At 36.4% G+C, this 12587-nt stretch overlaps 2 protein-coding genes across 2 annotated transcripts; one reads left to right on the top strand and one right to left on the bottom strand.

Moving 5' to 3' along the window:
* Positions 1-488: 488 nt before the first annotated feature.
* Positions 489-2408, top strand: LOC139892551 (exocyst complex component EXO70B1). The gene has a single exon (XM_071875660.1). It carries the CDS (start codon positions 489-491, stop codon positions 2406-2408), a length of 1920 nt encoding a protein of 639 aa, XP_071731761.1.
* A 636-nt stretch (positions 2409-3044) lies between these two features.
* LOC139892549 (SNF1-related protein kinase regulatory subunit gamma-1-like) lies at positions 3045-11104 on the bottom strand. The gene is made up of 6 exons (XM_071875659.1): positions 10939-11104; positions 4523-4695; positions 4209-4430; positions 3851-4126; positions 3593-3756; positions 3045-3342 (listed from the first exon to the last, which is right to left on the bottom strand). The coding sequence occupies exons 1-6, from the start codon at positions 11102-11104 to the stop codon at positions 3045-3047; spliced, it is 1299 nt and encodes a 432-aa protein (XP_071731760.1).
* Positions 11105-12587: the final 1483 nt, after the last annotated feature.

Genomic DNA, 12587 nt, shown 5'->3' with positions numbered 1-12587 from the left:
TTTAACTTATAGAAGTTCACTAAAAAAAAAAAAAAAAACAACACTGATAATAGTATGTAAAAAAAAATATCCTTTATAATAAATTTACATTTGTAAATTTTATTTTTTTCTCAACTTATTAGGATACAACAATTTTCGGAAGCTCTTGAAAACTAGTTAACCAAAATATACAAGTCAAACTTTGAAGTTACCAGAAGACCATATTTTACTAACTGACAACCCCCCACAATTCCATATTTCCATTCCACTACTCCAACCCACCACCACCACCGCACTACATATATAAATAAAAATCCCCTTTCCTAAAATACCTAGTTTTTTAACATACCCTAAAGTCCGGCCGGCCATTTCCCCTTTCCTCCGGTTAAATCCATCTTTTCCGGCGACTCCAATCCACTTATCACTTTCTTAATTTCACAATTCTAATCCACTATCAACCTTAGCACAAACAAACACACACATATACTCCTTCAATTTCACTCAATCTAATGGCAACCACCGTTGAAGGACAGGACAGGGTGTTAGCAACAGCTCAACAGATCGTTAAAAGCCTTAACATCAATACAAAAGCAACTGAAGATATGATTCTGATTCTATCAAGCTTCGATAACCGTTTATCTAACATCACCGATTTAATCGACGGCGGTGGCGAAATCGATCAACAGTTTACAACCGCCGAGAAATTAATCCTGCGACAGGACTCCGGTGATTCATCGCTTACTGAAATTTCAGATTATTTACAGGCTGTTGATACGATTATTAGTTTAACTGAAACCCTAAATATTCAATCTGATTGCGATAGTGAGGTTATGGATCGAGCTGAAAACGCGCTTCAGTTAGCTATGTCTAAACTGGAAGATGAGTTTTTACATATATTGATTACTAATACTGTTGCTTTAGATGTAGATCAGTTGTACGGATCGATTCGTAGAGGTTCTATGTCGTTTGCAGGTAGCGAGATTGAAATTGGGGATGAATTTGAGAGTTATAGAGAGGATGATGATGATGGAGGTAGTGGTTATTATCATGATAGAGGCTTGAGTTTAGGAGGTGATGTTTATGTTGATTTGGTTCAGGCTGATGCTATTAAAGAGCTTAAATCGATTGCGGATCGAATGATTAGGTCTGGATATGAGAAGGAATGTTGTCAGGTTTATAGTAATGTTAGGAGGGATGTGTTGGATGAATGTTTGTCGATTTTAGGTGTTGAAAGACTGAGTATTGAGGAGGTGCAGAGGATTGAATGGAAGATTTTGGATGAGAAAATGAAGAAATGGATTCAAGCTGTGAAGATTGTAGTTAAAGTTCTTTTGTATGGTGAAAAACGGTTGTGTGAACAAGTTTTTAGTGAGTCTGAATTGATTAAAGAGATCAGTTTTGTTGAGACGACCAAAGGGTGTGTTATGCAGCTTTTGAATTTCGGTGAGGCGGTTGCAATTGGGCAAAGGTCTTCAGAGAAGCTGTTTAGGATTCTTGATATGTATGATGTTGTTGCAGATGTTTTATCTGATTTTGAAATGCTGTTTACTGATGAGGCTGGAGAGTTGGTTTGTAATGAAGTGAAGGTGGTTTTGAGCGGCTTAGGTGAGGCGGCAATTGGGACGTTTATTGAGTTTGAAAATGCTGTTAAGGGTGAGAATTCAAGAAGGGCTTTACCGGGAGGTGAGATTCATCCTGTGACTCGTTATGTTATGAATTATATTAAGTTGTTAGTCGATTATAGCGACTCGTTGAATACCCTTTTGCCAAATAGTCGAGATGAGGATCCAAATTCTAAAGAACTTGATGATATCGATAGTGGTGATACCATGTCTCCTATTTCATGTCGTTTGTTATCGTTAATCACTTCTTTAGAAACTAATCTTGAGGAGAAATCAAGATTGTATGATGACAGTGCACTGCGATACATATTCTTGATGAATAATATTCTTTACATTGTTCAGAAAGTTAAAGATTCTGAACTTAGAAACCTTTTGGGTGACCGATGGATTCGCAAACATCGTGGGCAGATTCGTCAATGGCACACTAGTTATCTTAGGTCAGCATGGGGTAAGGCGTTGTTATGTTTGAAAGATGATGGAATTGGTGGTGGATCAAGTAGTGCATCTAAGTTAGTTCTTAAAGAAAGATTCAAGAATTTCAATGCATGTTTTGAAGAAATTTACAGGGTGCAATCGAATTGGAAAGTCCCTGATGGTCAACTTCGTGAAGAACTTCGAATATCAATATCTGAAAAAGTGCTTCCTGCTTATCGTGCATTTGTTGGGAGATTCGGAAGTCAATTAGACAGTGGAAGACATGCTGGGAAATATGTAAAATACACCCCTGATGATTTGGAGAGTTATCTTTCAGATTTATTTGAAGGTAAACCTGCTGTTTTAAACAACATAAAAAGAAAAGGTACATAGGATGACATCATGAAAGGCGCTTAGCAGGTATGTTTCATGCTTTGATCATGAGTGATTGATCATGATGATTTGGGCTTGACTGATGTTGTTGTTTGTGTTACAGGGTTTGGATTGAAGGTAGTTATTTACCCACCTCAATATATACAGTAATAATTTTGTACATGTATATTAGATCCTCCTAAATATGTGACTCATCTCATCGCCTGCCCATACATTCATTGTTATGAATGAATCAGCTGTGCACTAAAATGTGTGTTTTGTACTTCTGTTATATACTTGACAGTCACCTTGGTGCTGAATACCATTCAAGTACTTGTTCATCTGCTGTTTATGTTAATAGCCTAGATTATGAAGCAAACGTTGCCATGTACATTTGACTACCTTAGTGCATTCAGCTTTCTAGATTATATTCGTGTGTTTCTGAATCACGAGTTTGATGTTCTTAATAACTATTCATGTATTAGTAAAAATCTTAGTTTCTTTTTACACAAGAACCAACACGAACACCAAACCAAACAACAAAGATTGTTCCTAACAAAAACACCTTTCTATCAAAGGAGATTTTTGCAGGGTTGTACTAATAAAATGCATAAAGGTGCAGCAGCAGTAAGTCTTTTATCACAAATTAATGTTTTCCTAAACCCGAGATTCTTGAGGGATGGGTAAAATACCGTCGAAGAAATCACCAAAATATCCTCTAGGCTCGTGTACTAACCTTGAAATTATATCCCTCAGCGTTATCAGCCCTTCAAGGTTTCCTTGGTCATCAACCACATATATACGATGAATTTTGTTGGAATCAAGCTTGACAATCACGTCTTTAAGTGTATCATCTTTTTTGCAAGTAATCATACCACTTATTAAAGGAGATTCTTTTTGATTCCCCTCTAAGTAGCTTTTAACTGCTGTTAGAAAGTTCTTAGCTGTGATTGATCTGCAGTAAAAAACCAAAAACCATAATAAATTATATGATAATTATGATAGAAGTTGCTATTGGAATAATTGGATTTATGATGATGGTTATTATTGTATATGGATATAAAATGCCCAGGGTTAACCCGACCCACTTTGACCCGTTCAAGAACAACCTGTTTAACCCATCACCCTACTTGTTTTGCCTCATCTGGTTATTATCATCTTTCTATAACAGCAAAATCCACCAAGTGTGTTTGACTTTGACCTACCTGTAATCTCTGTAAATATCGGGTGCAATTAGGAGGAACTGAACGTCTCGAATACTAATATTACCAATCGCTTTATTTCCTCCATTAGCGACAACTGGCAACCCGCCGACCCCCCTCTCCTGCATGCTTCTAAACGCCTGAAGAACCGGTTCATCCTCATCCACCTGTAAACAAAGTTAAGAAACGGCATAAATGTAACCATTAAAAGTAGTGTGCAGTGAAAAGTTAACATTGATCCGAAAGATCAGGGTCATTAACCTTAATAAGGCGATTAGATTTCATTAGAGGAAGACCAAGTTCATGTAATTGTTTAGATCCCCAGCTTTTAAACCATTGAAGATCAGCACATTCCTCCAACATATGAAATACTGCAGATTGGGTTATAATATTTTCTATCTTCTTGTCACCTAAATCAACTACTGGAATACTCTTCATTCTGTACTTAGATAGCAGTAACAGCATTGTTAGAAACGAGTTAGATGGTTGCAATGCCAGAAATGGAGCCCACCGAAACGTTCCTGAGATGTCTTTAACCTATAATAAATAAAATTAAAGGTGGGTGAAGAGTTTTACCTGATTAATTCTATTAAACATTGTTAAAAGTTTAGAAACAAACCTTTGTGTTCTTATAGAAGTCAGAAGAAGTCAACTGCTCAAAAAAGTTCCCAGCAGTTTTGGGTGATCCAGGTTGCGAGCTTCTATATCGTGGTGAAGACATCCCACTGGCTGCTGCTGCCACAGCGGGTCCCGTGTTATCTTGTAACACAGCCGGTCCTGTGTTATCCTGTAACGCTTTGTCGAATACATCAGCTGCATCTACCCCTTCTTTCTTTTCTGACTGCAAATACAGAACGCTCAACTCTTTAATTTGGTAACCAGGAGTCAGTAGCATTTACATATAATATAATGTAAAGAAATAAGTGGTGAAACCTGATGTAGAATCCAAACAACAATGCCTGCAAACTCCACTATTCCTAGATATCTGTCAATCCAACTAGAGTCCTCTGGTGCATCAACATTAACAACAGGTGCACTAAGGATTTTGTTTTGTGACAGCAACTGAACAGCTTCTCCGAGACTAGTATCCGATCTAATCTCAATTACTGAACAATGGATTTGTACATATTGGTGAAATTGTCAATTGCCAACATAAATTAGAAAAGAAAATGTAATTCCAGTTCATCAAAATCCAACCTTGTAAACATAATACATACGCATCTATGCATAAACCGGGTTATTCTAGGAGGGTGAGTATTTTTACTCAGATATATGTAGAGAAAAGTGACACCGAATTATAGCAAACCGCTAGTAATACTTGAAATAATGACAATAAAGGAACACCAAGATTTAACGTGAAAAATCCCAACAGGGTAAAAACCACGGGCAAGGAAATAAACGTTTCACTAATATGAATAATAGAAATTACACTTCTCTCTAATTACAAGGATAAGTACCAAGTTATATATCTCTTGTAATTAGGAGATTTATCACTTACTAATTCTCTATTAGACTACTAGAACATAAGAAGAAAGAATGTGTTGGGATGATTTGAATGTGTTTCCATTGCTCTCTATTTATACTAGAAGAGAATGAGATTATGTGTAGTTAGTGAACTATAAGTCTTCACAATATCTTGGCATCAATTGTGTTGATTTAGTTTATCAACTCCACAATTCATCTACTCCATCACAACTTTATGTGTCACCTTTTTTTATTTCAACAATCTCCCACTTGAAGATTTGATTGAAGCTCAATCAATCTTCACACGATGATCCTTCCTTGCCAATGATGTTGCTTACGTTTCTGCTAGGCCGCATGAGGAACGGCACCAAATAAACTTGTCACTGTTGATTGACTTTGTAAGAAAATCAGCCACATTGTTGTCGGTATGAATTTTCTGCACATCAACGGTTCCTTCTTCCACTTTCTCACGAACGAAGTGATACTGAACTCGTATATGCTTTGTCTTTGAATGAAATGCTGGATTCCTTGCAAGATGCAAGGCACTCTGGTTGTCACAAAATAGAGTGATATTCTTTTGTTTGTGTCCGAGTTCCTCCAACAACATCTTCAACCATACTGCCTCTTTAGTAGCTTGGGTAGCTGCTACATATTCTGCCTCTGTTGTTGGCGTGACTACAACTGACTGCAGTTTTGAAATCCAGCTTACTGTTCCACCACAAAGTGTAAAAACATATGCGGAGGTTGATTTACTTTTATCCATATCACCTGCATAATCTGAATCAACATACCCTTTGACAATAAATTTCGGTTCCCCATAACATAATGCAACATCTAAGGTTCCCTTGATGTATCTAAGGATCCTCTTTACCGCATTCCAATGCTCTTTACCAGGATTCGCCATGTACCGACTAACTACTCCCACTGCATGTGCAATGTCTGGTCTTGTACATATCATTGCGAACATTAAACTTCCCACTGCTGATGCATACGGTACGCGAGACATCTCCTTTCTCCCGTATTCACTGTTAGGACGCATAACGGAGGATAACTTGAGATTAGTAGGAAGTGGGGTTGAGATCGGCTTACTATCTTGCATATTGAAACGCTCCAAGATTTTCCTCAAATAATTCTTTTGAGAAAGCCAAATCTTTCTATTATCTCTGTCTCGGTGAATTTGTATCCCTAGAATCTTGTTTGCGGCACCCAAGTCTTTCATTTCAAACTCCCTAGCCAATTGAGCCTTCAGCTTATTAATACGATCTTTGTTGGGGCCTGTAACCAACATGTCATCTACATATAACAGCAAAATGACAAAATCATTGTCTCCAAACCTCTTGAAATATGCATAAGGGTCTGCATAAAGTCTATTATATTCAAGGCTCATTATGAAATAATCAAATCTCTTGTACCAGCATCTCGGCGCCTGTTTGAGACCATACAGAGATTTCTTTAATCTGCAAACCAAGTTCTTTTTTTCTTGTAGTTCAAAACCTTCTGGTTGAAGCATATAAATTTCTTCTTCAAGATTTTCATGAAGAAATGCAGTTTTCACATCTAGCTGCTCTAGATGCAAATCAAATGTAGCACACATCGCTAGAACTACTCGAATTGTTGTAAGTCGAACCACAGGAGAAAATATTTCATTAAAGTCTGTACCTTCTTTCTGAGCATATCCTTTAACCACCAGTCTTGCACGATACTGCTCCACTTGATCATCGCCATTTCGCTTGATCTTATACACCCATTTATTTCCAATAGGTTTTTTACCTTTCGGCAATGGAACAAGTTCCCATGTTTTATTTTTATGAAGAGCTTCAATTTCTTTCTGCATAGCCGTCTTCTACTGAGATGCATCTGAATGATTCAGTGCCTCACGAAGAGTTGTTGGCTCTCCTTCCTCTATTAGAAGACAATATACAACATTGCTTTCCATAATATAATCCGAGTGCCACCCTGGACGTTTCCTTTCCCGATTAGAAATACGAGTCGATGGAGCTTCATCAACGACTACTTGATTTTCATCGTGCTCTGGTACTGCTTCAGAAGAATCTTTATGAAATTCATTACCCACCTGTATCGGTATAGTTTCTTTTGAAGTGCTAACATCTTCAAGATCTTTGTCTTCTGTAAAGACAACATCTCTACTGATGACTACTTTGTGGGAAGTGGGGTCCCACAAGCGATACCCCTTAACTCCATCAGCATACCCCAAGAACAAACACTTTATGGACTTCGGATCCAACTTTGTCGTTTCTTGAGAATTGTACATTGCGTACACAGGATTTCCAAATACATGAAGGTCAGAACAATCAACTAGGTTTCCAGTCCACATCTCCATCGGCGATTTCAACTCAATTGCAGTTGATGGTGACCGATTTATCACGTAACAGGCAGTACTTACTGCTTCTGCCCAGAGTGATTTCCCCAAGCTTGCAGTTGCCAACATCGCCCTTGTTCTATCTAACAAGGTTCTGTTCATCCGCTCTGCCACTCCATTTTGTTGAGGAGTGTATGCCGTTGTGAACTGTCTTTTGATACCTTCTTGTTTGCAGAACTTATCAAATTCATCACCAATGTATTCTCCTCCATTATCCGTCCTTAAACACTTGATCTTTTTACCAGAATCAAGTTCAACCCGCGCTTTGTAAACTTTGAAAACTTCAAACGCATCCGCCTTCCTCTTGATTAGGTACACCCAACATCTCCTAGTGTAATCATCAATAAATGATACAAAATACTTTGCTCCTCCTAGGGATTGAACTGGTGCTTGCCACACATCAGAGTGAACCAATTCTAGAACCAATTTACTTCTAGAATTTGATGTATTAAACTTCAAGCGATGCTGCTTGCTGATTACACAATGCTCACAGAAAGGTAGCGATACCTTTGTAAGACCAGAAATAAGATTTCTTTCAACAAGAATCTTCATACCTTGTTCAGACATGTGTCCAAGCTTTTGATGCCATGTTATAGCAGTTTTATCACTTGAACTATTCGAAGCAACAGATGCTTCCGCTTCCCGTACCGTCTCGCCTTTCAGAATGTATAGATTAGCACCCACCTTTTCTCCTTTCATAAGTACAACTGCGCCTTTCATGATTTTCATGATCTTCTCTTGTATCTCCATCTTACAACCAAGATCATCCAATTGTCCTAAAGACAATAAGTTCTTCTTCAAACCCTCCACGTGTCGTACACCTCGAATAGTATGAACTGTACCATCGTGCATCTTCAGAATGATATCTCCGATTCCAATGATCTTTAGTTCATGATCATTGCAACTGTATATAGATCCTCCCGAGATACGTTCATATTGTTTAAACCATTCTCTCCTAGGGGTCATGTGAAAAGTAGCTCCCGAGTCAAATAACCAGACATCAACAAATGTCTTTCTGCCTTCATTTGCTACCACTGCCTCACTAACCAAAGCAGATCCATCATCTGAAGTGCTTGCAATATTTCCTTGAGGATTTGAGTTATTTAAACTCCGACAATCCTTCTTCAGGTGACCTTTCTTGCCACAATTGTAGCATGTATAGGTCTTCTTCTTTTTAGACTTCGGTTTACCATGATTGTGACTCCTACTTGGGCCACGTTCCGTTGATCTCCCTCCGGACACCACCAAGGCCTCCATTTGTCTTGAACTGACCTGTTTGTCCTCCTTGTTATTGCGCCGATTTTCTTCTTCTAGAATAGCAGCCGCAACTTCATCATAGACTAGATACTCCGAGAGAACATTATTGGTTAAGTTAATAATGAGTTGATCATATGAGTCAGGTAGACTCTGAAGTAAAAGTTTAGCACGTTCTTTTGGATCTATATTGCAACTTAATGAAGCGAGTTGAGAAAATAGAGTATTCAAAGAATTAATGTGCTCATTAACTGAAGTAGATTCATTCATGCGTAGCACATAAAGTTTCCTCTTAAGGAATATCTTGTTGTGGAGTGATTTGGTCTCGTACAATTTTACGAGGTGATCCCAAATCTCTTTCGCTGTCTTCTTTTCTTCAATGGTAGACAAAACGCCATCTGCTAGTGCCAGATGAAGATTTGCGATAGCCTGGCCGTCCATCTCTTCCCATTTTTCATCAATGACTTCGGCGGAACGTCCACTGATGGCCGCCAAACACTTATCCTTTCTCAGGATAGCTTTCATCTTTAGTTTCCATAACGAGAAGTTACTCCGGTTGAACTTTTCAATTTCAAATTTCGTAGACATTGCTATAATTACAATCTTCTTTTCGACAATACTATTTTTCTTGAAATAACACTCAAGGACTTTTACCAAGTGAAAATAATCTTACTTATTTTCTGATGTGGACGATCCACTCCCGTGGCAACCACAGAGCATACGATAAGTAGATTAATACACACTAGATATTAGACCTTAGCTCTGATACCACTTGTAGAGAAAAGTGACACCGAATTATATCAAACCGCTAGTAATACTTGAAATAATGACAATAAAGGAACACCAAGATTTAACGTGAAAAATCCCAACAGGGTAAAAACCACGGGCAAGGAAAGAAACGTTTCACTAATATGAATAATATGAATAATATGAATTACACTTCTCTCTAATTACAAGGATAAGTACCAAGTTATATATCTCTTGTAATTAGGAGATTTATCACTTACTAATTCTCTATTAGACTACTAGAACACAAGAAGGAAGAATGTGTTGGGATGATTTGAATGTGCTTCCATTGCTCTCTATTTATACTAGAAGAGAATGAGATTATGTGTAGTTAGTGAACCATAAGTCTTCACAATATTTTGGCATCAATTGTGTTGATTTAGTTTATCAACTCCACAATTCATCTACTCCATCACAACTTTATGTGTCACCTTTTTTATTTCAACAATATACGTGATGTTAGCGAGATACCTCTGTGACCGTTTTTTATCCCACCTAATATGTGCAGTTTGGGTCTAGGAAACTAAGACCTTATGTGAGAATAATAGGACATCAACCACTAGACCATCTTTGTGATGGTTATATGCATCTATGCATTACTATATAGGTACGCATATGATATGACACAAAACTTGAAAGGAACCATCTTGTACACAAACATGTTGGTTAGAGTCAAATAACATTAACACAATGACCAAAATAAGAACATTTCTTGCCTACCTAGGATATCATGATTACGAATCCTAATCAGGCTTATAGGATGAGCCTTTTGTAAATCAACTTATTGTGCTTTTATTCCAGCCAACGAAGCTCCATCTAATCTAATAAGCCTAGGGGTGTTCATTCGATTCGGTTTCTTTGGCTTTAAAATTTTTGGGACCAAAACCGAAAATACTATTAGTCAAATTCTGTTTTGAATTCGGTTTTCGTTTTATCCGAATTCAAAAAACTAAACCGAAAATCAAACCGAAAACCGAATTAACATTTGAAGATGAGCCTGTAAATTGATCATATGCTTAATTTTGGTGTTTGTGTTTCTTAGCTGAATGCACCGCATAACACAAATTTCCTTTGTAAAATATAACATGTGAAGGATACACAGACTAATGATCCATTTTCCGATTTGGCTCCACGATTGAACTGTGCGAGCTACAACATTTATAACACAATCAAAAGAGAACATAGAATCTTTATGTATACGGTCCTAGATGACCTCCTAGAACAATATTGCATCGTCTATCAGGTACCAAATATCATCAACATCAACTCACATTTATATCCTTCCGCCAGCATCAAAATTAATGAATGTTAACAATTAATCAGATGCTGTTTCACATTTAATCATCCATACAATTCTCACATGTATTATGTAATATCAACAATTGAAATTCAAAGGCATGATAGTAACCGTACAATATCAGTTCCAATTAAAAAACACACGATCAAAACGACATACAAAATTTACCTTGAGAAGCGGAAGCGCGTGGGAACTCAGAAACGGGAATGCTTTCAAAACAGGCGTTAAGTTTTTCGGTAGGAGATAGTTGTGGCTCTTGTATGTCCCAAAGGTCTTCAACTTCCAACCCTAATTTCGCCTCGGGGCTCTTGGGACTACTTCCTTCTGCCATCATCATTTATCTCACTTTTTGTTTTTTGCAAATGTGTTCTGTTTTGGCGCATAAATTATGATAACTAATTTTCAAAATGCTTGTTCATGTATGTGGGTAAAATCTAAGCCGTTGATGAATTAGAAATGAAAATGTGAAGTGTGGTTGGTGACATGTGGATGGTAGAATATAAGTCAAAATTGTACCACGAACTATTCGGTAGACGGACCATATATGATCCGAAATCTATTGAAAGCACCAGACTATTTTTAGGAAAACAGGAAAATTTCATTATTTTTCAAGGGTGATTGTTTAAGAACCACCCTTGATAACACTCTAGGGATGACAAATAATATCTGATCTAATAAATATTCATGCGATCTGATCCGATCCTATCCGATCCTCTTAAAATAAACATGAATGATCTAAATGAATAAATATTGAATATGGATATAGATGTTTATTGAATCAGATATGGATGACCATTTGTAATCCATTGATACTTAAATATGTAAACATTACAATATATAAATATAATTACTCTCACATATATGCAGTATTCATTATATTTATATGTATTCTTTCAATTTTTGTTGTATTAAATTTTTAATATTTCATATTCATAATGGCGGGATATTTCCTTCTATATTTAACTGATATTTTGATCAACGCACCGTGATTATATTCTAATATGTATGGTGTTTATTTGTTGTCATCAAATCGTATATTTCTATATATACACACAAGTTACGACATACTAGTAAATTAAATGAATTATCTAATAATTAATCAATAACATTAATTAATATAAATAATAATTGATAATAATATTAATCGTTGTATATATATATTCAATATTTTCATTACTATAAATAATTAACGAATGTTAATTTTATACAGTACTACTGGTATTTATTAATGTTTTCGTTCATTTAAAAGAAAAAAAAACAACAAATTGGGTTATCTCCTCCCTTCATCACCGTATATAGTCGCAACTTCCAATAATAATTGTTGTTTTTTTTTTTTCGAATAATCACCAAGTACGGGTTTGTTTTTGTTTCCTGATTTTCCACTAATAGGTCTTTTCTCCTCCACTCTCGTTTCTTCCAATATTGTTCGGTATTAATTCTCTCTAAACCCTAGCGCTATTATTTATTCATTCATTCTGTTTCATGTTATGCGTGATTAATTATGTTATCGGGTAGTAGTTTAGTTTCTGATAATTTTATTTGATTTTCGGTAAAATTAGGGTTAACGTAATTGAGTGTGTTCATATCAAGGCACCGAAGAAGCTTACTACTCCAACAACAGATAACACAGTTAACACTATATCACCATTTATTATTATCCACATCATTATGCCTGAACACAGAATTCGTGTTGAGCTTTATTTAGTTTCACAATCTATGCCTTTTGTTAGAATGCTGTTTCACACACACACACACACACACACACACACTATATATATATATATATATATATATATATATATATATATATATATATA

The sequence above is a fragment of the Rutidosis leptorrhynchoides genome, chromosome 2, assembly GCF_046630445.1.
Source record: "Rutidosis leptorrhynchoides isolate AG116_Rl617_1_P2 chromosome 2, CSIRO_AGI_Rlap_v1, whole genome shotgun sequence".
NCBI lineage: Eukaryota > Viridiplantae > Streptophyta > Magnoliopsida > Asterales > Asteraceae > Rutidosis > Rutidosis leptorrhynchoides.
This window is presented reverse-complemented; position numbering and strand designations above follow the sequence as displayed.

Excerpts from the sequence above, each read along its gene's own strand:
- LOC139892551 (XM_071875660.1), top strand. The coding sequence starts at position 489 with ATGGCAACCACCGTTGAAGGACAGGACAGGGTGTTAGCAACAGCTCAA.
- LOC139892549 (XM_071875659.1), bottom strand. The coding sequence starts at position 11,104 with ATGATGGCAGAAGGAAGTAGTCCCAAGAGCCCCGAGGCGAAATTAGGG. Across the intron at positions 4,696-10,938 it reads ACGCGCTTCCGCTTCTCAAG|TAATTGAGATTAGATCGGAT; the intron begins GTAAATTTTGTA and ends TCCATTGTTCAG. Across the intron at positions 4,127-4,208 it reads ACTTCTATAAGAACACAAAG|GTTAAAGACATCTCAGGAAC; the intron begins GTTTGTTTCTAA and ends TATTTATTATAG.